The sequence below is a fragment of the Leptosomus discolor genome, chromosome Z, assembly GCF_034619465.1.
Source record: "Leptosomus discolor isolate bLepDis1 chromosome Z, bLepDis1.hap2, whole genome shotgun sequence".
Lineage (NCBI taxonomy): Eukaryota > Metazoa > Chordata > Aves > Leptosomiformes > Leptosomidae > Leptosomus > Leptosomus discolor.
In genome coordinates, this window is record NC_141419.1 from 37,697,746 (window position 1) to 37,722,937 (window position 25,192).

The 25,192-nt window shown below is 39.9% G+C and overlaps 1 protein-coding gene across 13 annotated transcripts in view; it reads left to right on the forward strand.

Annotated features, from left to right (window-relative positions):
* Positions 1-25,192, forward strand: part of LOC104346307 (transducin-like enhancer protein 4) — a 98,697-nt gene that overhangs the window by 23,840 nt on the left and 49,665 nt on the right. For 6 of the 13 annotated variants that reach the window (XM_086479070.1, XM_086479072.1, XM_086479068.1 and 3 more), the window contains exons 5-6: positions 9,391-9,453; positions 18,366-18,440. In XM_086479070.1, the coding sequence (XP_086335196.1) occupies positions 9,391-9,453; positions 18,366-18,440 (138 nt within the window). Of the gene's footprint in view, positions 1-9,390; positions 9,454-18,365; positions 18,471-25,192 lie in introns of all 13 variants that reach the window. The other 7 variants (XM_086479076.1, XM_086479077.1, XM_086479079.1 and 4 more) reach the window with 3 other exon arrangements.

Genomic DNA, 25,192 nt, shown 5'->3' on the forward strand with positions numbered 1-25,192 from the left:
CTCTGCTCCAGACTAAGACTTACAAACAAAAACCTGCTCAACACGTTTTACTCCTCTTAAATAGGTTTATTCACAGAGACGCTGATTGGCTTGGCCTTGGCCAGAGGTAGATCTGAAATTGGAGCTGGAGGAGCTTCTAGAAGCCTCTTACCATAGCTATCTCTGCAGCCGACTCACCCACTACCAAAACCTGGCCAGACAATGCACTCTGCCATTGAGCCAGTTCTCGATCCACCTCACTGTCCACTCGTCTATCCCACACTTCCTAAGCTTCCCTATGAGGATGTTCTGGAGACACTGTCAAAACCCTTGCTGAAGTCGAGGTAGACAACATCCACTGCTTTCCATGTTAACTACTACTGATAACCTTCTTTTCCTTCACATGCTTAGAGACAGCAGCCAGAATGAGCTGTTCCATCACCTTTCCAGGGATGGAGGTGAGGCTATCTGGCCTGTAGTTTCCTGAGTCCTCCTTCTTGCCTTTGCTGAAGACTGGAGTGACACTGGCTTTTTTCCAGTCCTCAGGCACCTCTCCTGTTCAACATGACCTTTCAAAATGATGGAGAGTGGAAGGCGGGGTTTTTGACTATTAGGTCAAATAAAAAAATCTGTTACCTTAATCTATGGAAATTGCATCTGAGTATTGCTCATTTTCATAGTACCGCAGGAATGGAGAAGGAGTTGATATGTTGTTTCCTTTGTGTAGACTGCTTTTCCTTGAAATAAATACCAGGGGGTTTTGCTGGATTTCTTAAGCTAATTGATAGCTGTTTACCACGTGGTGTGAAATTGCTGGGTAGGAAGATGAGGGATTGAAGCGAAACATGACAAAGTTTTCAAACACTGTAAGAATTCATGTAACCAGACCTAACAAACCCACTGAATAGATCAGTGTGCCGATTCCTAGTATTTATCTTTTTTATCTTTTCTGGAAGGAAACATAATCAAGTGTGATTGTCAATGAATCAGACAGGCTGTGGGCTCCACCTTTCATGACCTGCAGGGCTGAGGCAGGTAAGCAAAGGAAAACAGAGGTGGAAGAACAGAAGAAATCTTGTTCCTGATGCAGAAGGGCTGATTCCTGGCTTCCAGATGAATCTGGAAGAAAATAAATTGAGTTCAGCAGTCATGTTGCTTTTCTTGTTTTTATGGGGGACTTCTGATTGCTGCTTTTATGAGTTAGCTTTATGTAGTTAATTAAAACCTAGAACAATACAACACTTGCTGGAGAAACTAAATTTTCTTCATTTTTTTTTTGTCAGACTGTGATGTGTTACCATTGGTTGCAGTGATTTCTGCAAGCTTCAAGACTGAACAGTACAACTTTGTAGATGTAACTGGCACAGTCTCACAGTTCTCTACTGTGATATCATACCAGCTTCTTGGTGGTTAACATTTGGAGCATACTGCTCTAGAGTAAGCACTGTAGTGATAATACAGAGAGTGGATGTAGGATAATGGGTGCCTATAGCTACTTCTGAGTCTTCCTTTGTGTGTATCTGGAAATGAAAGGTAAGTGCTGGTGGGGATCAGAAGTGGCCCGAACACGTCTCTCTTGTAGAGGGAAAACAATTTTATTGTATATTTTGTGGTGACATTTAAAAAGAGCATCAGAACCCCCTTTCCTAAGCACTATATATGTAAATTCTAAAAGCAAGTTTTCTTTTAGATTCACCTGCTAGAGGTTTTCAACTTTTTGCTGAAATGCTTCCTCCTTACTGTTTTTCCAAGGCAGTTAAGGACACCTCAAGTTAAACATAAGTCTACTGAGAACAGGTTTTGATTATCTCTCACCATTTTTTAGTTTTTCACAATGTGCACATTGAAACTACTGGTCTGCAGTATTTATTTCTGAGTACTTTTCCTGTTACCCCTGAGAAACAGAGTATGAACTTGTGATGTAAATAAAAAGGAGACATTCTGCGTCCAATTAAGTTAAAACTGCTCACTAAAACCATTGAATACATATAGATGGAAGGAGAGGCTCAGATTGGCTTGTGCCGTTTCCAGAACTGTGGTCAGACTCTTGGGAAGGATATGTGAAGGGAGGAGTTCAGTAGTAAGAGACTGGTGGTTGTGCATGTGCTGCTGTGTTTCAGCTGTTACAGGAAATATTAAAATAGGAAATTCTGACCTAATCGCAGTTAGGAGAAAGATGCAAAAGACTGAACTTTGAGCTGAGGCTGCCTTAGTGTGGTGCCACAGGTTTATAAGCTTAAAAGAAAAGTTCTGTTTGTTTTTTTTTTTTAAACTATGAAGTCAGATTCCTTCAGTTGGTGGAGAGTGGTGGAAACTTCTCATCCCTATGTTATGAGGCTGTATTTCACAAAACAAGTGTTGCTGTGAAATGTTGAAGATTGCTCATAGGTGAAGGGATAGTACCTTATAGAGGACTTCAAAGCTCTAGTGATGGAAACAGCACCTTCTGTAGCAGTGTCCTCTTACCTGTTTCTGTCTGCTTTTTCAAGTGTTTCCTGCTGCCTTCAGGTAAGGGAAATTGAAGCCAGTCTGCCATTTCAAGTTCCACTTGCAGCAGTTTTTCTGGATGTTCTGCAGGTGCTTGTGGCAAAGCAGGGCAGGATGCAGCTTGCTATCTGGTGTCAGGCTGAACAACTGGAGGACTATGGGGATCTCCAGGCTGTGCATTTCTATTCCCCTACTTGCTGGTAGAAGTTGATATTAACAAAAACCATCGACTTCCTCAAGTGACAGGCTTGAAGCATGTTTATATGTCACCTTACTTGACTTGCTTTTTATTGTCTTAATCATGAATGATTCAATATGTATCCTTTCTTCCTCAGTTGAGCTCCATGTGGTGCTTGAGACATTAAATAAAAGCCATGTCTTATCAGTTCACTTCAGCAGCCCACGGATCAGGATGTACATTAGAAAATTGATTTTGAAAATTCTGCCTCTTCAATTTATTGCTTATGTTGCTGTCTGCAGTATTTTGTGCAAAATAAGCACCTAAATTAACTTAGAAAGGGTAAGTATCAAGTTTACTGTACTTCATGAGGTTAGCTGGGGATTTGTAAAGAAGGTTGGTAGGAAAGTGAGATGGAGAATGTATGCATGATTATTCATCAGAGTCTGGTGGTCCTGCTCACTTTCAACTTGTTGCTGAAATTAAATCACCTAAACTTGAGCGATTGACTTAGCGAAGAAATTGTTTACTGTTTCGTTTCCTTCTCACCAGTGAACTTTTCCCTCTGCTCTCTTTGACTACAAGACTAGAGTCATGGTGGCTCAGTTTCCAAACATCATTCCTTTAGGGCTGAAGAGAAATTTTATATTCAGGGCTTGTAGTATTTCCTCCAGTTCTGTAGAACTGGAGTAAGCACTTCCAGACAACAGTCTGTGATTAAAACAAAACACATTCTTCTTTATGAAAGAAGAGTTAATTTTCTGTGAAATACTAAGATTAGCTTTTTTACTTGCTTTATTGAGAATCGTGATATGTATCATACACTGTAATAATGTTTTTTCTTGTCACTAATTTGTGAAATGCTTGTTTAGATATTATGGGTGTGTGCATGTGTTCTTGGTAAGCACTTAATAAACTAGATTGATCTTTTTGGCAAAGGCTGCATTGTGTAGAACAAATTAAACCTGAAATAACAGTTGTTTCAGATTATTTTTCTGAAAGTGTAATTGCATATATTTTTTTTCCTACTGGCTGCTGAAATGGGTTTCCCAATAGTGTTTTATTATTCTGTTTTATTTCAACAATACATATATAGTGGTTTTGTTTCCATTCCACTGACAGACCTACAGCCTCCAGTGGTAATTCTTTACCAGCAATTTTTTATAATTGTAATAACTATGGAACTTTGTGAAATATGGTGGAAATATTTTTCTGAAGTTTATATAGTATAAATAAAATCCCAATTCCCTTTTTTTCCCTCTGCCAAAAAAGAATGCAAATGGAGATTTTTAAGCAATAAATTGATTCTGAACTCCCTATGTATTAGAACATTTCCGAGTATTTTAATATCTGGAGTTTATATGACTCTTGCTTCTCTTTTAGTCCCCATCTGTGCTAAGAATTTGGACATATGCTAAAATACTTATCAAGGCACTTAAGCACATTTCCATATTTTACTGTGTGCTTATGTCCTATTTTAGCTGTGTGTGGCAAGGGTAAATTGAATTAAACCCCTATGTTGCCGTCCTCAAAGGGATTTAGGAGTCTAATGGTCCATCACATGCTCCCCTCTGTGTACAGCTGGTAGCTGCAGGTTCATGGTTGTACCCCAAGAACCAGATTTACTGACCCTCCTTCAGGGGCTGGGTTACCTCACGGGACCTGAGGTGTAGCCTCGTGTACAAGCTTGTCTTTGAACATTTTTCAGAATGCTTTATAGGCACTTAAGAACTTAAGGATCAGGTTTTTAGGCATATATAGACAATTAAGTACCGTTTAACCATCAACTTTGGTCAAAAAGATTTTGTTGGCTGAATCAGAGACGTAAGCTGTTGCTCTTGTGTTGTATCCCTGCAATGATGCTGAGGGACTGTTAACTGATATGGGTCTTCATTCCTTTATGTGGATCAGATTCTGGCACAGTGATTTTGTTATTGTCTCTTTATACACATAACAAAAGGAAAAAAGTTATTAAAATTGTAGTAAATAAATACTTAAATCTTTCTCTCTCCCTTTGAAAAAGATACCGCATAAGTGGCTATGAAAAGAGCTCAAAACTGTTAAAATAGTGTCTTTTGTAGGTATCTCCTAAAGGATGCAAACAATACAAGCTTGCATTAGATAAGTAAAAAGACAATTCCAGCCCAAGCCTTCCCTGCTTGCCTCTCCCTCATCTTTTCTGGTTCCTTGCTGGTGTGTTTTTGTGCAAAACCAAACATCTTCTGAGTTTAGAGAAAGGAGTAATAGAAGTGCCAGTGTTTGTTAACATATTTGACAAACTATGGCAGCAAAAGCTATCCTTTTTATATTTTGGCATGAACAATTGCCCTTTTATTGGGCCATTAATGCTATTTCAGAGCATCATGCTGTATCCACATGCAGTAATTTAGCATCTGTTTATCAGGAGCTTTCATAAAGCTTTGAATAGTATTATAACATTCAGTAACCCTAACAACAGCATTTCAGAATCTGTGCTAGTTTAAATGGGATATCTGTGAATGTAGTTGCTCAGGGATGCGTGACCCACATAACCTATAAATTTGATTGGAAGTTACAGTGCTGGCATAGGCTGATGGATAGCAGATTAGAGCCCTGATTAACCATGTGATTTCACAGGCTGGGAATATATTGTCCTAAGAAAGATTCATCAGATGCAATCAGAATTTCAAGTGGTCAGATGAAATTCAAATGTGCTGTATGCTCCCCCCCGCCCTGCCTCCTTGTGCTTTTCTTCTTAGGTTGCCCTCTGTAATGTATTTATTTATTTATTTTATTTCCAGAGCTGAAAAATACTTCTTTGATGAATCTGTTCCTCACCCTAAAGCTGTCTGTCTGTTATTCATCAGAAAGCAGGTCGCAGTTCAGTGAGCAGAAGAAAAGATTTTAATAGAAGCTGTGCCAAGGGCTGTAATGCATCATTTTAGGGCCCTAATTACATTACAATGACAAATATCAATGGTGACAACAGCAATAACCTACATCCTTTAATGGCTATGCTGGAAAAGAAGTTTGGGCGCTGCGCCATCAGATTAGACTTGGTTTCAAAACATAGGCCATTAGAAGTGTGTATGTCCACAGTATTATCGGCTGATAACTGAAGCCCAGTGGAAGGGCCTGTAGATAAATGATACCTCTCTAAAGCCTGATCCCATGGGACAAAAGAGGCAAAATTAGATGAATGTGGAAGCAGCCATGTTTCCGAGGCAACTTTGGTTTTCCATGTGAGGAATTGGCTGCCTGATTTTAAGATATCATACTTTTCCTTCTCCTGCCAATTACTTTGATCATGAAAAATCCACTGGCCTGACATCTAAGAGAAAAGAGAAGATCCTAAACTGTTTTTAAATGTAGGGTTTTAAAAATCTGTATGAGCATAGATATGTGAAGTGGACTCATGTTTTGTGTCTGACTTTTTACCTTATGTAAAGCAGAACGAGTTTCCAGGCCCCTTCCAACGGCAGTAGGACTAGCTCTACTGAGATGCTAACCTACTTATCAGTACCTACACCTTCAAGTTTTAGGGCGTCGTCACAAGAAACCCACTCTTAAATAGCTTCTGGCAGCTGTCTCCTTCTGTTGTATGTTTTGTGGTAAACAATTAAGCTTGTTGCTGTGGTATTATCCCATACGGTTAATTGCAGAAACAGTTGCAGTGTCAAGGCAGAGGGTACTTTGTATTTACTATGTGCAAATGTCTGGTTTAAATTTTTTTTGATACAGAATGTGTAATGTCCTTCCTAGTGTTTGCACACATACATAGTGTTTTCCTTCATGCCTTCATGCCTGCCTCTGGTCTCCAAAGGTAGGCAGTCTGTGTCTTCGATCGTGCTGTGCCTCTACAGTCCACTGCTGCTCAGTTGGACTGTTTCCTACCTGTCCAGGTGTTGAGGGAGGTAAAACATAACTGCATGCACAGCTACTCAAATGGGGACGCTCATTGTTAGGGCAAGCGAAGACCATTTTAATAAGAAAATAGGGTGAACACCTGCTTTGGCGTGTCAAGGGTTTCTCAGCTTTGTTATGACAGGCCTAGCAGGCCCCTTGCTTAACTGGGAAGTACTGCTGGGGAATGTCTTGGCACCTCCTGAAGCTGTTAGTGAGCTCTGTTTCTTCTCCATAGGTTGAGCTGGGTGCTGTCTCCCATCTGCTCACTTCCCTGCCTACAGCATGAAAAGACTTGCTGTTCTATGCTCCAGTGGGATTGATATCAAGAGGTTTATTACAGTTATGTAACCATTCATATTCAGTCACCTGTTTTCAGTTACTTACAACTTTTTGGAAGACGCTTTTTAGCTTAATGTTTCCAGGCTCAGAATCTGCCAGAGGTGAATTTTTGTATAAATACTGAGCAAATATGTTTCAAGCAGTTTTTGGCCAGGAGAGCAGTAGAGAGTGACATACTGCTTCTGTTGGGGAGGGGTGAGGGAATCGATCAAAAGAAAAACACCGTAGCTGGGATTGAGTACCTTAATTGAGAAGAAATGCCTCAAAGTGAGTTGGAATAAAATTATTTTTGTTGACTAAGCTATATTCTAGCTGAACTAGAATTTATGGGTTTGATGGAGAAGTCAGTGAAGTTTTACAGCCTGTGTAACTCAGGAGGTCACGTAAGACAACTGTAACGGTCCCTTCTGGCTTTAAAATCTACAGATCTACAAGCCTTTTAAAATTACATGCTGAGCTCCTGCATGGCTTCAAAGCCAGTTTTATTCTCAGTTCCTAAGCAGTGCAGTGAAAGCATCCAGCTAACGTAGCTGCGGTGGAAGAGTGGTCTTCTGCTGAGCACAGCCAAGGCAAAGAAAGGTTTCTCCCAGGAGCTGCACAGGTGGGTAGGGTTGTGACAAGCATTTTAAAGATGGATAGGGGTAGTTGTTTTGCAATAGAGGAAAGCACAATGTGCCTTCTGTTACTAAGGCACGTATATGCGTTAAATGGCATGTCAGAGAGGCTTCAGCTCAAGTCAGGATGGCAGCCCTTTGGAGTTTTCATACGCAACAGCCTCAAAGATCAGGACATACAGTTTTCTCTTTGGTTTTAAGGAACTTGGAAGATTTCTTTAAAAAAAAAAATAGTAGCGTGGCTGGACCCAAAATTTGGAAATGACTGAATTAATGGTGCTTGAACCACTACAGCGTGGGTACTTTGCAGCTATGCATATTACTGTCTACAATTCCTTAATCAAATATTCTCAAGTAATGCTATATTGGCACATATCTTGTCACTCCCTGTACTGCTCTGTAACAAGCAGTTTTCAAATCTCCGTTTCAACTAGTATAGTGAACACGGTCTATTTAAAGGGGTAGTTTAAGTTTTACATTGTGGGATATCTGATGTTCTAGGCACATACAGACATTTGACATTAGCAGGTTATCAAGCTTTGTGGTGACCAGTACTTGTTCTCAAGTGTCCTTTAACGTACCTATGCTGGCGAATAAACAGAAAAGTTTTAGTAGATGAATGTAAAGAGTGTATTAAAATGCATAACTTTAACGAGATGAGGACTTGCATAACCCATGAAGATTGAGAACTTCGGTGAGAAGTTGCTGGGACAGTGTAACATAGAAGTTGCTGTGTAAATAACCTGGGGGAGTTTAGATGGATTTCAGAGAAATGAAGAAATTGTATTGCAAAGCAGCATGTGTTAACTTGAGTTTATCACAGTATGCACAAGGGGGCAGAGTGAGTTTCCCATGTACTCTTCCTTCTAGCTTACCACGTCTTCTGCTTATGTAGCTGTGTAACTAATATTCCTTGAATCCAGGTTTATTTTATAGTGGTTCTGACTTTTTTACTGCTGGCTCTGAGCTTTTCTGTTCTATAGATTCTTTCTAAGTGTTTGCAGTTGAAAAGACAGCATAGCAAAAAGGCTGGAAGGTTGCTGTTAAAAGAAGGAAGCCTAAATTACTCAAGTTTGTATGTCTTCATTATGCGGTTAGTGACTTTGCAAGAGGAAGAGGACTCTGCCCTACCATAAAATGAGGAACTGATCCTGGTTAAAATTTATTATAAGAAAGTTATGATTTATTATAAGAAAGTCTATGTGGCTTTAAATATTGTTGCTGGAGCTGTAATTCTTATATTATCTCTCCAGATCTCCATCTCTGTTGAGATTTGCAGATTAAATACACAGAATAAGAATTGATCTCCAGTATGGAAATAAAACGCATATTGTTCATTTCTGATCACAATTTCAACATGAAAGTGACTACTATTAGCCTCCTGTTCCGTAACAGCATAAATATGATACAAGACTGCGGTATCCCTTTCTAAAATGTGTGGTAGAATGATTATCAGTGAAGTTGTATATTATGTTGCTAATGTTCTCATCATATGCAGTTTTAGTATAGAAGTAACTGGTTTATTTGCTTCCTTTGTTTACAGTGGCATTGCTATAGTCTGAAATGATCCTTCTTTTTGCCTTTTAAGCGAGTTTAGTTTGATACACAGTATTTTGTTTATCTTTTTTGTTACATCTCCTGGAGATTTAAATGCCTTTGCTTGCGTATTAACTTTTCTTTATGTCAGTTCTAAACTGTGTTTTTTAAGGAAAACTTTTTAGCCAGAAATTATTGGCTTCATAGGTGTTGTTAAGTTGATGTCCAGATGCTTTTATTATTTTGATAATCTGTCCTGGCCAGAGGATGACTAGAGATGAAAAAACCCAAACAGATGTATCTTCTGTGTTCATGGGTGACAGTCACATCTGAGAATTTATATAATTGAACTTTTCTTCTTGTCATTTGCAGGCAGAAATTGTCAAGAGGCTGAACGCTATATGTGCACAAGTCATTCCCTTCCTGTCCCAAGAGGTAGGTAGTTGTTTGTACTGATGCTGATCTGAACGATTGCCTCATCATATCTATTACTTTGTGTTGAGAATGTTTCCTTATGAATCTCTTGGTGCTTGTAGATGACTTTCCATTGTGCTGTTATCACTGTAAATTCATTATCTTCTCCAAGTCCATTATAATATCGTTCAAATATATTTATAAAATGGAACGTGTTGTAATGTGCTAAGGAAAATTTTAGTTGTTTTAAATGTTTTGCTGTCATGTACAGTGCAGTATTTGTCACAATTATGACTTTGTCTATCTGAAATTAGAGGACAGGTTGCAAAAATGTTAGAAAGGCATGATTTGTACTACATTCTTTGCAGTGGGCATTAAAGTTCAGCAGAAACTTCTATTTTGACATACTGAGTGATGTTCAACACAGTAGGCGTACAAATGCAGCTTTTTTTTCAGCCTTTTTTCTCTCTGCATTCCGGATTACTTATTACCTTAAATCCTTTTATGCTTTCTGTGTATTTGGGGAATATAGACAGAAGATTGAAACTCTCTGTGAGATAATTTCTCTAAGCACTAATTTTCTCCAAATTATGATTTGCTGATAGTATCTTGAGTGCATTGTAGATACTTTGAGGGGCCCTGGGATTTGGGGGGAGGTAGTGAGGGAGCCTTGGAGCCCCAGGCATGTGTGAAGTGAAATGAAAGCATGGTTCATGAAAGGAGACCTCAGGTGCATAATGGCTTCCCCTGCCCACCCTGCTGGAGGAAAGGGGCTGGAGACTGAGATCTGCTGGTGCAGGCTGAGATGCATCTATTTAACACATGGTTTCATCCAGTAGAATTGGTAGCTGAGAAGTCAAAGCTGGAATGTGTATTTCTTTAATGTGCATCTTTAAAACACTGTGCCTGAGAACACACTATGACTCTTTCTCCCACCTTTTCAGTTGTTCTGTAAGATGCCATTGCTTTTCAAGAGAGCTGCTCATCCTGCTGCAAAGAAGAGGCTATGTGCTCAGTATTAGCATTCATCTAATGCGCTGCGTGTGTGCACGCGTGTGTGCATCTGTGTGTGTTTGAAATGAGAATAACGTTATCAAAACTAGAACCTGACAATGCTTATGAGTGCCGCTGTACTTTCTGCTCGTGAAGATGGATTTGTGAAAACTAAATGATGTGTAATGATCTAGTTGCATTGCTGGGGGACCAGAATTCAAGTCCTGTATGGGTCTAAAATGAGTAGCTGTTGATTTTGTACTTTGACTTCTACAGAATCTCTATACATCTACTTACAGGCGTTTGTTTGCTGTGCAGGAATAGCACAGTATACAAAAACAAGGTGTAAAGCTGATTCATACTCATGCTGAAGTGAGCACTAAAACGACACAATTTTGAAACAAAGGCAGGGTGAGTACTTGGCAGGCAAAGCTGTGATCTTGGCAAAGAGATTGGAACAGCGTTTCCACAACAGAGACATCTTCTGTAGAGTATGTGATACTGTGTTTAGAAACTTTGAAAGAGTGTACTACTGCTGGTACTGGTACTGCTTTTTTCAACTGGAACACTAAAAAAACTTTGTTACCATACACAAGTAAGTTACACTGCTCTGCTTGCTCTGCTTTCACAAACCCAGCCCATGTGCTTTCTTGGAGTAGGTGTTTCTTGCCAGTGAGACGAGCAAACGGATTACATGGGCTTAGAATATATTTGAAGAAAGTTGTATTTGATTCACAGTGACTAATAGATTTTGGCCTTTGATTTCAGAAATCCTGCCCACCACCCACTCTACACACTCATGTGGAATTGAGAATAATAAAAAAAAAAGGCTGTTGTTTTTTGAGGTTTGATGTTAGTGGCACCCCACTCAGGTGAGCACAGGATCTCTCCTTTTTGTCTACTCCCTATGCATCGTGCCCTCCTGCCCCTGGAGCTAAATCTAAATCTCCTGGTATTGGTATATTTTAAGTCTCAGCCTTAGAGGGAGAAAGCACTGTGAAGGCTGCACATTGTACTTTGTTCTTTTCTTCCCTTGAGGAGAATCTTGCGTATGGTGCTCACATACAGTAGCTTGTGAACTATGAGCCAAGGGCCCTGATCACTGTTTAACAACCTCCTGGCCATCAAGCTAGGCACGGAGAGAAATTTTGAAGTGTCTCTGGACTTAGTCATTGCAGTAGCTTGTCATTAATACGTTGGTTGTAAGAACTGTGTAAGTAGACAACCGAGATGATCCAGATTGTAAATTTAGAAAACGATGTTGTCCCGCTTCTGTCATGGGTACAGTACCACCCAGTGAGGTCTTAAGCATGTCAGTGTGCTTAATGACTGTGGTTTACTTTGTTAGGCTTTAGATCGGAGCTTTGAGCTAAGCAGTTTTAGATCTGAAGGCTCTCACACAGCTTCTGTGCTAGTGAGCATCTGCTTTTTAATTTGTGGCCCACAAAGTTTCCTTCACCTGTTTGTATGTCTTGTTTACCAAGTCTTACAGCTCCTCCTCTGTGCATGTTGCATGGTGTGAAAGCTCTTTGGGCTACAGAGGAGATAGAGAGGTCAAAAAATTCACAACTTCAGTGTTTTTATATGCATTGACAAAGACAAAAGGAACACTTCCAAAAAGCTGGTGTACACATTTGTCTCCTGTGGAGGCAAGTGTGTTTTTTAGTTCAGCGAGCCAGAGGGATGGAGGACTGGACAGCAGAGAGGGTTTGAAAGGGGAAGCATGAATAAACTTTTCCCATGTCTTGACAGTGCCACTGATTTTGGTAGTTTTCATATTGGATTTAGGAAAATCTTGGAAATTGTTTGACCTCTGTTAGTGGAAACACTTATTTAAATCAGTTTATATTGGCATATGCTGACGAGGCAAAAGAGAACTGATCTCCATATTGGAGTATTCTATTAGTCTTGGTTTCTATCTAATTTGTGTCTTAAAAAGTGAGTGTCTTAATGGAATTCTCTTTATTTCATCATCTAGATTAATAGAGAATTGAATTGCAGCGTGCTTTTGCTGTTTATGCATTTTGCATACAGTCTAATTGTGGAATAGTGGCTGAAAAATGTGATCAGGCTCCTTTGTATTGTGCCTGAGGGAAAAATGAACAAAATACAGTGGTTACATGCACTGATGGCAACATTATTGCCTCATAATAGCACCAGGTTAACTTGTCTTATTGCTTGTTAACTTTGTAAGGAATCAATGGCTTGCAATAACTCACTTAGAAGTAAGAAATCGTGGTCAAAATCGCTAGAGATCTTGTGAAAAGGATGCAATTATAATACATCATGCTACTTTGTACTAATGTCTGCTTTGTTTCAGGGGGCAATCCAGTAAAGTATACAGGAAATTCGGCAGGCTTCAGTCAGTTTTACTATGCTGTACATCATCTAAGAATGTATTGAAAATAAAGTTCCTAACCTGCCTGAATACGCACTCAAGTGGTACCTTATTTTTACATTGACTCCAACTTAGGCAGATTGTAAAAAAACAGCACCAGGAAATACAAGCTTCCCATTTTGATAGGAAAGCGACTGTGGTTGAGGCATGAGATGGACCTCAGAGGCAATGTGTGTTCAATTTCTGCTGCACTTGCAAGCTTCCTTTGTTCCAGCAGTCATTTTCTACCTCCCTGTGATGTTGTGAGGCAGTGTGGTCAAAGTAGTTCCTATTGCATAAGGTGAAGGGGGTGCCTGCAAGGTTGTAGGTAAATACTTGGATGTTAGAACTCAGTTAACTTTGTTTTGATCTGCTGCAGCTGGTATAAATCAATATTCCCATCATCAAGTGATCTAGCCAGTAAGATGCAATTCATTTTGGGTCTAAAGCTGTAGATCATGCCTTTGCTAATTTATGCTGCTTCTCAACTGAATTTACCAGCTGCAGCAAAGTGTGACACTTGCACAACCCTGTGGCTTTCAAGCTGGGGCTGGTTCCTGTTTGGTCAAGGTGGTATGTGTGGCTGGCTGCAACCTGTAGCTTTTGGGGGACCCTGTGGGCTAACAAGTGCTGAATGACCTCGTCTGTTGGATAGTAGTATTTGTTCAGTGTGGCTGGAGATACTCATGTATCATGGTTACCTTCTTTTGAGTAAATATTTACTGTGTTTACATTCGTGAGACACACACAAGCTGGCTGTTTTACAGCTAATGATGTAGTTGTGGCAACCTGGAGCTAAGCACAACCTGCAAAAGCTAATTGAGAAGCCAGACAAATATTCATGGTATTGGCCCCATCAACTTCCATGCCACACTGCAAGCATATGTAGGCTGGAGGAGCCTGTAATGAACTTCTTTAGAAGGTGCACTTTCCTTTCCAACTGCCAGTGAACTAGCTAATAATAAGCTGGAAGGGTTGCTCTTTAATAGGAATCTTCAGTTCCCCATGCACAATAAGGTGGTCAGATATACTTAGAAGCACAATAAAATGCCAAGCACTGTCATGCGTACACACAAACATACAAAAAGGAAATGCTGCATGCAGTCTTCTCCTTTCAAACACTTTAATATTAGTTGATGATTTTCCTTTTACAAGATAGATACAAGCCATAATGGGCTTGCTCTTCTCTATGCGTACATTCCCTAGAGGTGCTTCTAAAGTTCAGTAAATTTGGGTGAAGAGTGTGAGATCCATTATATAGAAGCAGAGCAGGAGTCCTTACATGCTGTTGGTCTGAGATGTGAGAGGCTGAGAAGACAAAATTATTTTCCTCTGTCTTAGACTTGCCCCAGAGTAGAGATGAAACAGTAAGTACCAGGAAGCTGTCAGGTATCTGTCATCCTACCAAGGAAGGCATCTTAATGGCAGTTTATGCAAATATTGCTAATAATGTTCTTACGTTTTTATGAAGTGGTTGTTATAGCTTGTCTGAGTTACATGGTGCCTGGATGCAGTGACCCTGCTGGTCCCTTTTAGTTTTCTAAGTGTGTGCTGTACTCCATGGTAAATGTGTATTTGCTCTCTGGTTCTCTCTGGGTGTTTTTGGTGTGCTCTCGTCACCTTATGCCATCTCTAGATCAGGCTTTTCAGAGTGGCATTGCTGCAGTTCGTAAGGAAGACCTGGTCTGTACTCGCTTTAAACAGATAATACAACAACAAAATAATACGAATAAAACCTAGCAGAGCCTGCTTGCTTTTGCAAAGTGAATTGTTCAGTGAGTTTTGCTTTGGATGTTGTTGGTGGTGCTGGAGACAGGCTGGAATTAAGCGTTTTTAACACCAGCGTCTGTGTGTGCATGCCAGGGGGAATTTGAGCTGCTCAGTTGCTGTCAGCACTGCTCCCCTGTCATTGGGAGCTGCGGGGAGCTCTGACGTGGTATAAAAAGTCTGGGTATTTTCCGCCATGCTGCAATGCCTGTGCAGGAGCCAGGGCTAGGTGACAAGACAGTGTGGTGAGACAATGTGATGGTGAAAAAGCTTACATCCTTCTTGTGGTTTCTGTTGTTGCTACCCACCGTGAGACTGAAAGGAGGTGATTTTCCAACACAAGGCAAGTGCAGACACACTGCTTATTACCGAAAGCAAAAAGGGGTGAAGAGAAGAGACAGGGAAGAAGTTAAAAAGGAGAAATGATACTAGTCTGCCTGACAGGCGGGGCAGGGTATTGAGTGCATTGCTCTGGCCTGTTAAATGCAATGCAAAATACTGTTTTCCTGTAACTGAAGAAAATGGGTCTGTCATTTGCTTGTGTGCACAGAGGAAAGCTAGCATTAAATGTGTGTGAAAGCTGCAGCCGTGTGTCTATATTTGGTCGGGAAAAATGTAACCCTTTTTTTGTTGGTGCTGTTTTTACTTGGCTGTAAATCGCTACATGATCACTTGATGGGCAGGCTAATGCGTACTGCTTGGTTTTAACGTAATGCTGCTTGTTGCGGCCATGCTCGCCAGGGAAGACGTTCAAGCATGCAGTAAGCACTGGAGCCGTCCATCCCTGGGTACCTGTGCAGGCTGGGCCAGCAGCTGCTGTCCCACTCGGTGGGCCCCTGGGCGCCCTGCCCCTCACCTTGGTTTTGGGTTGCAACTGGGCTCCTTCTCTGCGTGTGGGTATCTCCACCCGTTACTGGAGCCACGGTCACTAACATGGAGCTGCCCGCCCACCCCCGGTTCAGAAACAGTGGGGGCAGCCGGTGGGCTCTTCAAACCCTGCGCGGTGCTGTGGGGTGACTGCTTTCCCATGTCTTTGTCTGCTGGAGCGTGAGTTTGTGCCTGTGACTGGAAGTAGCCCCAGGGTCACTGAGGGCAGGCCCCCCATGGCGTTTTGGGGAGCTGAGTGGGAGTCTGCTTGGTTGTTGCAATGAGGTGGAAGTGATGGAGAGGCTAATTACAGACCATCTATTTTGGGTCTTTTGCATACTATGCCACTGAAGATTAAATCAATGTTAAAGCAGCTAGCAACAGGAGAGTTTTAATTGTCTCTTACTGTACCTAATTTAGGTTCAGTGTTACAAGGCCCATGGGTTCTCTCTATGAAGGCTTGATCCCAAACCTATTAGAATCAATGAAAGACGCCTTATGTGGCTGCTTAGGGAATTTCTGTCTTACAGTGCTTTCCAGCAGAAATCTTAAGAATGAGATTTTGGTCCTCTACCACTCTGCCTTCTCTTCCTGTCAGCTGGGAATGAAATAATGTTTTTCCCGGATCCTCCTGAGAGCCATTCTTTGTATGTTTGCTGTGAAGGACAGGAAAACATACAAACTCTGGTGGACTTGTTTTCAAAAACCTGGATGAAAATCAGAGTAATTTCTACAATAGCTTCAAAGTTTTCAGTCTGGCTTTCTGTAAGTCCCTCAGAAGGTTTTTCTTGTCCTGACAATGGCCCTGGGAGCAGGATTTAAGTAAATGGGTGTTGGAATTGAATACTTATATATACAAATCAAGAGCTAGGTCTCTTTCTTTACCTCAGTGCAAAAAGCATTGCCTAGGAAATGGTAGGAAAGCAAAGATGCCTGTAAACTTCTCAGTAAATGATTTTTTTTGAAATAATTGTAAAGATTTTAAAACCTATTTTTGGGGTTTTCTTTTTGATAACTTGATTGAAAATGCTATGACCCATTTTTGGTGTGGCTGACCTCCACCAGAAAATGGTGATGTAATTTTTATGACCAGTCTGTTGTCATATAGACCTGCATGTCACCGGACTTTGAGCTGCATAATCTGTGAAGGCTGTACATGTCCTTAACATGTGATGACCTGGAGATACTAACACATCATGGGGAACCTGAGGCTTGAGTGTCATAATTAACTTTTTACCGGTTATCTGTGATGGTGATATACCAGTGCATTTTTTGTATTTTTTTTTTTTTCTCAGTGCCAAGAACACATTTGCTTGTGTTTGGCCTGCTTTTTTTCCTTTACTTTGTCTGCTTATAAGTGACAGATTTGGTTTACTCAAGTACTGTAGCTTTACAAAACTCTAACGCTGTCATTCTGTTTGCAGCACTATTCGTTCGTTGCTCTCCTGGCATTTCCTTCATTTAATTCTTCTTTGCTTAAAAACAAACAAACCGTAAAACCATTTTCTTCCTTCCAAGAGTGTTTCTACATTACCTCCATCATTATTTACATTTTTCCATTTTTCATAGTTGAGATCAACATTTCTTAACAGTTATGAGTGGATTTTTAGTCTCGCTTTTCCTTACCTTGAGGGCTTTTTTGGCAGAGAGTTTATAAGTGAAATTGCCATTTTTGTGCATTGCACCGAGGACTGGCAAATCTGAGACTGCCAAGGCCCCGAGTAGCCGAGCCCTTCCTTATGGACCCCTCTCTTCAGCAGGGCTTAGACGCTGCCTGGGGCGTCTTTCTGATGCTCTGCGCCTATGCTTGTGTTGCTCCTCTCTGCCTGTATACACAGCCATGGGGGGCAAACTGGAAGCTTTAAAGAGATCCTCTCAGTCCTTTCCTTAAACTTTGTGACAAAAAACATCTAGAGGTTGGTTTTGATACAGAGCTGAGGATTCATTGTTACGGTTTCAGCACCTCTTGAGAGGCAAAAGCTCACTCCTCTCCGCGTTCAACCTGTGTCTGTAAATCAAAGGTGACTCCCTCCCAGTGCAGACGACACAACCTTCTTGCAGTTCTCACTGCCCTCCCCTTGCACCAATTTCTCACGTAATAATAATCCTGATCCCACAAGGCTGCCTGTGCAGATGAGTTTGCCACTGGTGGAGCTCCGAACAGGCACAGATCTGGTTGCAAGATGAGGACCTTACTTTATTTGTTGTTGATGTTTTCAGATAAATATCAATCAGTTTTCAGCATACAGCAATTTTGAATTTACTGCAGGAATACAGTATCACTCAAACTGAGACAATATAACCACTGAAGCTTGTAAACTGTGTTGTTAATTAGACCGTGTGTTTTTGATGGACTTTTGAAAGCTATTAAAATTTACATGTTGTGGATTGAAATAATTAGTTCTCTTTCACGTGTTTGACAGAATTGTGAATGGTATTTTAAATTTCTTTCTTACGGTTGAGCTGCTTTGAAATGTACCTAGAAGGAGAATCTGTATATCCTTCAATGATGTGGGTGCCATGCGGTTATTGGAAATACGTATCTTTCTTTTTCAGTACCTTTTTAAAAAAAAAAAAAAAATCAAGAAGTTTCTGTGGCTGTAAGGAAAGTGGCTTGCATTTTCGGCTGGCATGTAAATTCAAGAGCACGCTGTGCTGATGAGCAAAAGGAAGACAGTTCCCTGTTCAGCCAGGTTGTAAAATAGCTCTTTGGGGAGCAAAGGTGTAGTTCCTAGCAAGTAATGGCATAAAAAAATCCTCCCCTTACCTGATAGTCTTGCAGATCAGCACAGAATGTGACTGTTACAGAACAGTTATTTCAAGCCCTACATGTGTATAAAAAGCAAAGAAAAAAGGATAAAAGGAAGAATCTGTGCTTAATAATTTAGAAAACAAGTAATTTTATTCTGTTTCTGATCTTCATTTATAGCACCAGCAACAAGTGGTGCAGGCTGTGGAGCGTGCCAAGCAAGTGACCATGGCAGAGCTGAACGCAATCATTGGGGTATGTGGTCTTTCCATTTTAGCTCTAATAGTGTTAGTAAATAGCTTTTATTTTTCTTTCTGTCTTGTATGAACATATTTCCATCCAGTGGGCAAAAGTTATGGGCAATGGTGAAGTTCAGTAGCTTGATCTTCATAAAAGCTGGTTACTACCTGAAAACTTTTGTTTTCACTGTGATGAGAGGACTAACAGGGTAATTTAATGTCTGTGTTGTATCCATTCACCAAAGCTGGGTCAGTATCTGTTTTTTTGTTGTTTTTTTTTTTTTTTTAAGTAACATTGCTTCCTTTGCATACCATGTACCAGTCTGCTTCGGCAGCCACAGTAACAGGTAGCTTTTGTATGAGACAGTGTGCTTTAGGAGGGTTTTTCCATCTCTGCTGCCCACGTCTTTTTCTGGGTGGTGGCTCAAGACTGAATTTTCACCACACTTTTTATTTTTGCATTAAAAAATAGCCGTTACTTTTTTTAAAAAACAAACACAAAACCAAACGTTAAAAATCAACAGCAGAATGACTTGTCTCCAGTGTGCTCATAGGTGCCCTGCTCCTAGTCATCTAAAAATATGGTGTGTGAAGCCCCTTTTGTAAAGGCTTTACTGCCAGCAATATTAGACTGGTATAGCAGTCCTGCGAGATTTTATGGGTGTGGGAGCCACAGTGTTTACGTTTACGACTGGAGAGGAAAGGCATAACAACGAAAGCCACGGCTGTTCACACTACATAAAATAAAGGTGAGAAGTCATAGCTTAATAGCACATTATTCACATGTATAATTATGCAGCTGGTGCAAGCAGTTGTTTAAGTTATTCTAATGAAGACACTACAACTGTACTTCCTATCTTCTGCGCCCTCCCAAATGCTTTTTCTTTTGTGTATAGATTATACATAAAAGTCTTTTCCTTTTTTTTATTCAGTGTATCAAACACACTTTGAAATGCTAATTATTCCATTTACTTTCATTAAAATTCAAATTGCTGAGTGAAGATGTGGATAAGGGTCGCCAAATAATCAATCTGAAGTGAAGATATTGCTTCAATTATGCCTCTGTCTTTTAACAAGGAAATCAGGACTCTCTGATCATTGCTGACGGTAGTGTGGAGCAGCAGTCTGATTGTAGCTTGTTTTTAATAGGCTGTTTCTAACTCGATTTTGTATCCCTCTGACCACAAGAAAACACTGGTAGTCAATTAGAAGATATAAATGGAAAAGAGTAACCTTTATTTCCTCTGAAGTGCCCGTTAGAAAGAAGGGGGTGAATCGGAGCGAGTCGTGTAGAATCATGAATAACATTTGTTGTACGTCTTTTACGCTCCAGTGGGGAGAGTAGGAGATGAATAATTTCCCAATTAGTTTTCATTACCTAACCAAAAATATTGCCTTCTATTAACATTCTTTGCATAAATTAAGTAGCTAAAGGTTGGCTTCTTTGTTAAAGAAGTTTTTATGTGTGTGCTGCATGTGCGTACATAGCATGTGTGTATATGTGCACGTGCTGTCTAGTGTGCGTGTATGTGCACATGCATGTGTATGAATACTTCACAGCCTACTTGTGTACATTTTTGCCTTTCACCTTTCTGTGTATTAGACTGCAAAAAGCAGTTTGCTTTCTAGTAAAGAATAATTTGACTGATGCAAACTGTGATGTTACAGATGCTGTCTATTGCACTCCTTATTTAAGGTTATCCTGATTTCATGAACCACTAAACCACACAGAATAAACATAAACAGACTAGACACTTGTCTGGGAGCCTGGCAGTAACTTCTGTTGGTCTTCCCCCACCAGACAGGAGTAAATTTTCTGTTTTGTTTGTTGCTGTCTGAATTTATCTCTTCGAGTCAATTGAAATTCTGTCGCCTCAAATTTTCATAATATCTGAATTCTGGTTTTGTGCATTAAAATTGGACAGCTCTCACCTCCCGCACAAGATGGATTTTTGCCTTGCTCTACTGCCTTTTTTCACTCTCCTGTTTTATGTTGACTTAGGAAATGCTGTGTGGCCCTCTTTTTAGTTTTAGAGAAACAGGAACGATACGGACTGAAAATTGTGTGTTCATCAGGTTTAAAGAGAAGTAATCTAATGTGATCTTTAAAAGATTAATTTTAAAAATGGAATAAATTGGATAGGAAGTTATCAAAAAAGGTTAAGTTCTAGTTCCGTGAATACCCACAATAATGTTATGCGTGCACGTAGATTTAAAGTCTTGAAAATGTAGCATGGGACTAAAAAAGGCTTGTCATACTTTATGAAGTGAATACCAGTAAAAATAAAACAAAGAATGTAATTAGAAATCATGACTTTTCTCTATCTCTAATTAGATTGTCTTACATGATTTTGCTGTTTATAAGTCTTGACAGAGTTTGTCTTCTTTTAACCCTGTGATACTTTAAAAGTTTCTGAAGTTCATTTGCTCTTTAAAAAAATACATCTTTTAAAAAAATACATCTTTTTAAAAAATACATTGTTTTTAAAAATGCATCTTTTAGTTACCCATTGAGCTGTGTATCAGACAAAGACAGAAGCAGTATTTGAGTTTTTGAAATATAACTGTTCCTTAAGTTTCTCTGTGCTTTGAGGGGCCCAATTCGGGTTCACCTCACTCATGCTAAAGCCCTTTGCTTCGAATGGAGAAACCCTGAGTTTGAGTTTAAAATGGATTTTACCAGAATGGAGGATGGCACAAGAAAAGACTCAAATGTGCACAAATCATGTCTCTCTTTGTGTTTCACATGTATATAGTTTTGTATGAATGTGCTCTGATTTAATGGAATCTGATGAAGCACTTTTTAACTTTTCAATATTATTCTATCTTCATTGGTAAATGAACCAAATCACTGATCCGTGCAGTTTAAATGCAAAATACTGAAGTGAGCCTGGAACCCGGAGAGACTGCTTGTTCTCCTGACAATAAACTAGTTGTGTTTAATGGAATGAAACACAGTTATAATGACTTCTTTCACAGGTCATGTTTAGTTTAAAACTGTTGACGGGCTGAAACAAGTTAAATATCATCTGTCTTCTTCTGGAGAGGTGCAGGGAGAAAAACTAAGCCAAAACCATCATAAGCATGCTGTAGGAGGATCTGCACCTGCTGTTTGCCATGGACAGTGTGGTACAGCATTCTTGCTCAGAACAATTTGTAGTGCACATCCAGAGCTCCTTTCCAGGTTGGGTATATCAGGATGAGCAGTGGGATGTATCCAGTTGATCTTGTCATGTGTCATAGCTGCCGTGTTTCTAAATTAGAATCTGCAAGATGACACTGTTGGAGCAACCCACAAATTGTAGCCTTAAATCAGTAATATGATCTAATTAGGAGTGATGTTTTCATTTCCTGTATTGTGAAATTGAGTTGTCTAAGTGTCTTAAAATGTTTTTGCTGTTTGGTTTTCATTTTTTTTTTGTTTTTTTTTTTTGTTTTGTTTTTAATCTATTATACTATATAATCGAAACATGCTGTGTGAATGTGGTTACGTTTTAATAAGGGAACCAGGGAATTAACTTGTAACTATAGGAATTTTATAAGAGTCTCCCCCCCCCCCCCCGTTTAAAATAGTCAGTTTTCATCTGCAGTTGGGTAGTAAGGCAGAAATGGAGGCTACTGCTTCTGTGCCTGTTTATCACACAGAGAGAGATAAATGCACCAAAAACTTAAGAACAGGTATGTGGTGGTGTTCAAAGGAAATGCAGTTTAGCACAAGAAATGCTGAACCTCAATTTTTAGCAGTGACATTTTAATGATAGGAAGTCTGCAAAATTATTTGCCATCAATTGTGAAGGCAATAACAAGCCTTGGTGGTTTTTCACACCCTCTGTGTTAAGTGCTTTCAGAATGACAGCGTAAACTGTGTTGGAGAACTCCAAGGAAGTAAAACTGATTAAAATGTTCATGCTTGAATGGTGCTGATGGAATAGTTCATTTGGACTTTCTCTACCTCCTGCAGCTCAAGCTGAAATATTAAAATTCAGTGGATTTAAATCTCTCTCCCTCAGCTCAGGAAAAAAACATTACATTTTAATAGGTTTTAAACTCATAATTCATTGGTTTGGAGCAGCACTATTAAATCTATTTAAATATTACTTGTGTTACTAAGGAAATGATTTTTCCTTTACCATTCTATACATCTGAGTGAAAAAAAAAAAAGGCTTTGCTTTAATTTTTAAGCATTTTGTTTTATTATGTCACTTTTATTATCTTCTTTAAAAATAAGCAAATGGCAGTCACTGGAAGAAAGGACTCCTGTATTGTTATATATGATCGTCAAGCTATAAAGTTCCTTCTTCAATACACTGCTTGTCAATTTTTACCTTGTGTTTGAGGCTGAGGTGCTTGTTTGGCCCATCTTGAAAGGTGTGTAATTTTTGGTTGCTTTCAAGTAAGTAGTCCATTTTACAACTGTGGAGAACGACACCTGTTTAAAATCAACAGTATGCCATCGCAGGCGTGGAAGCCTTTGAAAGCAGTGCAGTGCAGATAAGTGCACGCAAGCTGTAATAAAAACTTGGCATCAGTGCATGCTGTCATTGCCGTGGCGCCTGAGGTCCAGGGCTTCTGCCACCAAATGCTGAGGCGCTTCTTTGCATTGGTGCTTAACGTACAGAGGCATCTCCCAGTCCTCGCGGAGGGTGCATTGTTTCTGCCTCTCACGTGTGCCTCGCATTGTGAGGAAGAGACAGGGGTTTTTTGGATGAACCAATGCATTTGAGGGCAAATGTTTCAATTCCAGTTTGTATGGCTAAGTTGTTCCTGCCAAGTGTATGCATTCAGAGACGGAAGCTTCAGGGAGGATGAGGAAGGGCAGTAGAACGAGCAAGTGTGTTGTGCCATGGGGGCAACAGTCACTTGTCTCTCCGGGCCCTTCTGTGTTGCGTGTTCAAAAGCATATTAGGCAGTGGTTGAAGCTTAAATGCTGTAAAATGACTTGGCCACTTGCTGTGTGTTGTTCACAGGTGTGAAGGTGGCCGAGGAGGTTGACTTAATGGGTATGTGCTTTGAGTTGTGTTTAGTTGTGTAACCTAAAGAAATGTTGAATTGAAATTCATTCCTCCCTGTTCAGCTACTCTTGTTTGCTGTTTATATATTAGGTATGTGTGATGATATGATCCTGCAAACTTTTTGACACTACCTAGTGCCTGAAATTGAATTCTAGAAGGAATTGTAGATACAGAAAGCTTTTGAGTGAGCACTTTTGGTTTTGAATTATTCATCTGAAGTTTGGCTAGGTTAAAAACACCTTATTTTGGGGGAGGGGAAAGGAGGTGTTTTGTAGGGATTTTTCTTCTTCTCCCATTATTCCCAGGTGCCAGCTTCAGAGAGCGCCTTGAAGATGAGTCCTGATTTAAATAAATTTCTTCCATATGCAGCATTATCCTGATTTAAGGAAGCTGAAAATGAGGCACAGGATGTTTTTAGGGATTTTTGAGGGAATTAATTAGAAAGTAAACAATTCCAGGTTCCATATTTACTGAGAAAAAAGCTACGAGGATGGATTTTAAATACTGTTGCTACACTTGGAATGGGCTGCCACTATTTTCTTCTTTTCCTTCTATTTTCAGTAGCTGTGGTAGCTACTGAATTTGTATTGGTCTAGCACTGTATAAGCAGCCAGCAACACTGCAGTGTGAAGTGCAGACCACTTACTACATCTCATTGCTGATATGCTGATGCCAGAGGTCCTGCTTGTTATGCTTAAGTAAGTGCATATGACATGAGTGTTACAGCTCACATACTCTATCTGATTGGGCAGGAGGGCTGACTTCTGCCTCCATGTTTCTCAAGGTTTTCCAGCCCCTGGCACCAAAGCTATGTGACCACTGTATCTTTTTTTTTTTTTTGCATTAGGATTAGTCAGTGCAGATATGAGGAGTCCTATGGAGAATTTTCTTCATGTTCTACAGCATGAACATATGAAATATTTTATTTATGACTTACTTTTGTATGCTCTCACTTCACACATTGCAGAAAGGAGAAAACACTGTTGCCCAGACGGTCTGTACTTCAGTGTATGGAAGCTGTCTCCAACCAAATACAGATTTGCCATACCCCATCAGACTCTGGGTCCACTGTGTGTTTTATGTTGCCTTCAGTGATGGCCTTACACCAGTGCTTTGTAAAAACTGTATAAGGGATCTGTTTCATTTTGAAGTATTGTGAAGACAGGGGTCTCCCAAAAATGCTTCATTGGAAATCAGCAATGCTTATGTACTCAGTGGAGATGCAATCCATTTAAATATGTACCCTTGCTGTACCGTATAGCCTAAAGACAGTTATTACTGTGTCATGGTTTCATACCACAGAGTTCTGATATCACACCTAAACAGGGTTGTATATTTGTCATCTAGATTTCTTCCCAACCACATTTATAGGCTGTTGCCTACAGCTGTGAAGGAGGACCAGGACTCTGTACAGTGGATTAGTTAATCATTTGCTTTTCTTTAGGTATGTTGGTAGTTCTTTTGGTGTCTTCAATCTTAAACGTAGGCTAAAGCAAGGGCTTTAGTGCTTAAGTGGGATGGACACTGAAGTACTGCATTAGGAAAGTATTTCCAGACGTTAAGTTCATCCATAAAGAAGGAATTTAAGGCGGCTTAAATCTTTAAGTTGTCTGATACTTCAGAATATTTGACTTCTGTTAGAGAGTTCCTTGCTTATTGTTTAATGAGCTTTTCACAGACACTTTGTTAGTATATGAATGCATCACAAGCATTGATGAACTTACTTTAGTAATGTTTCTGAAACAAGGGAGTACCG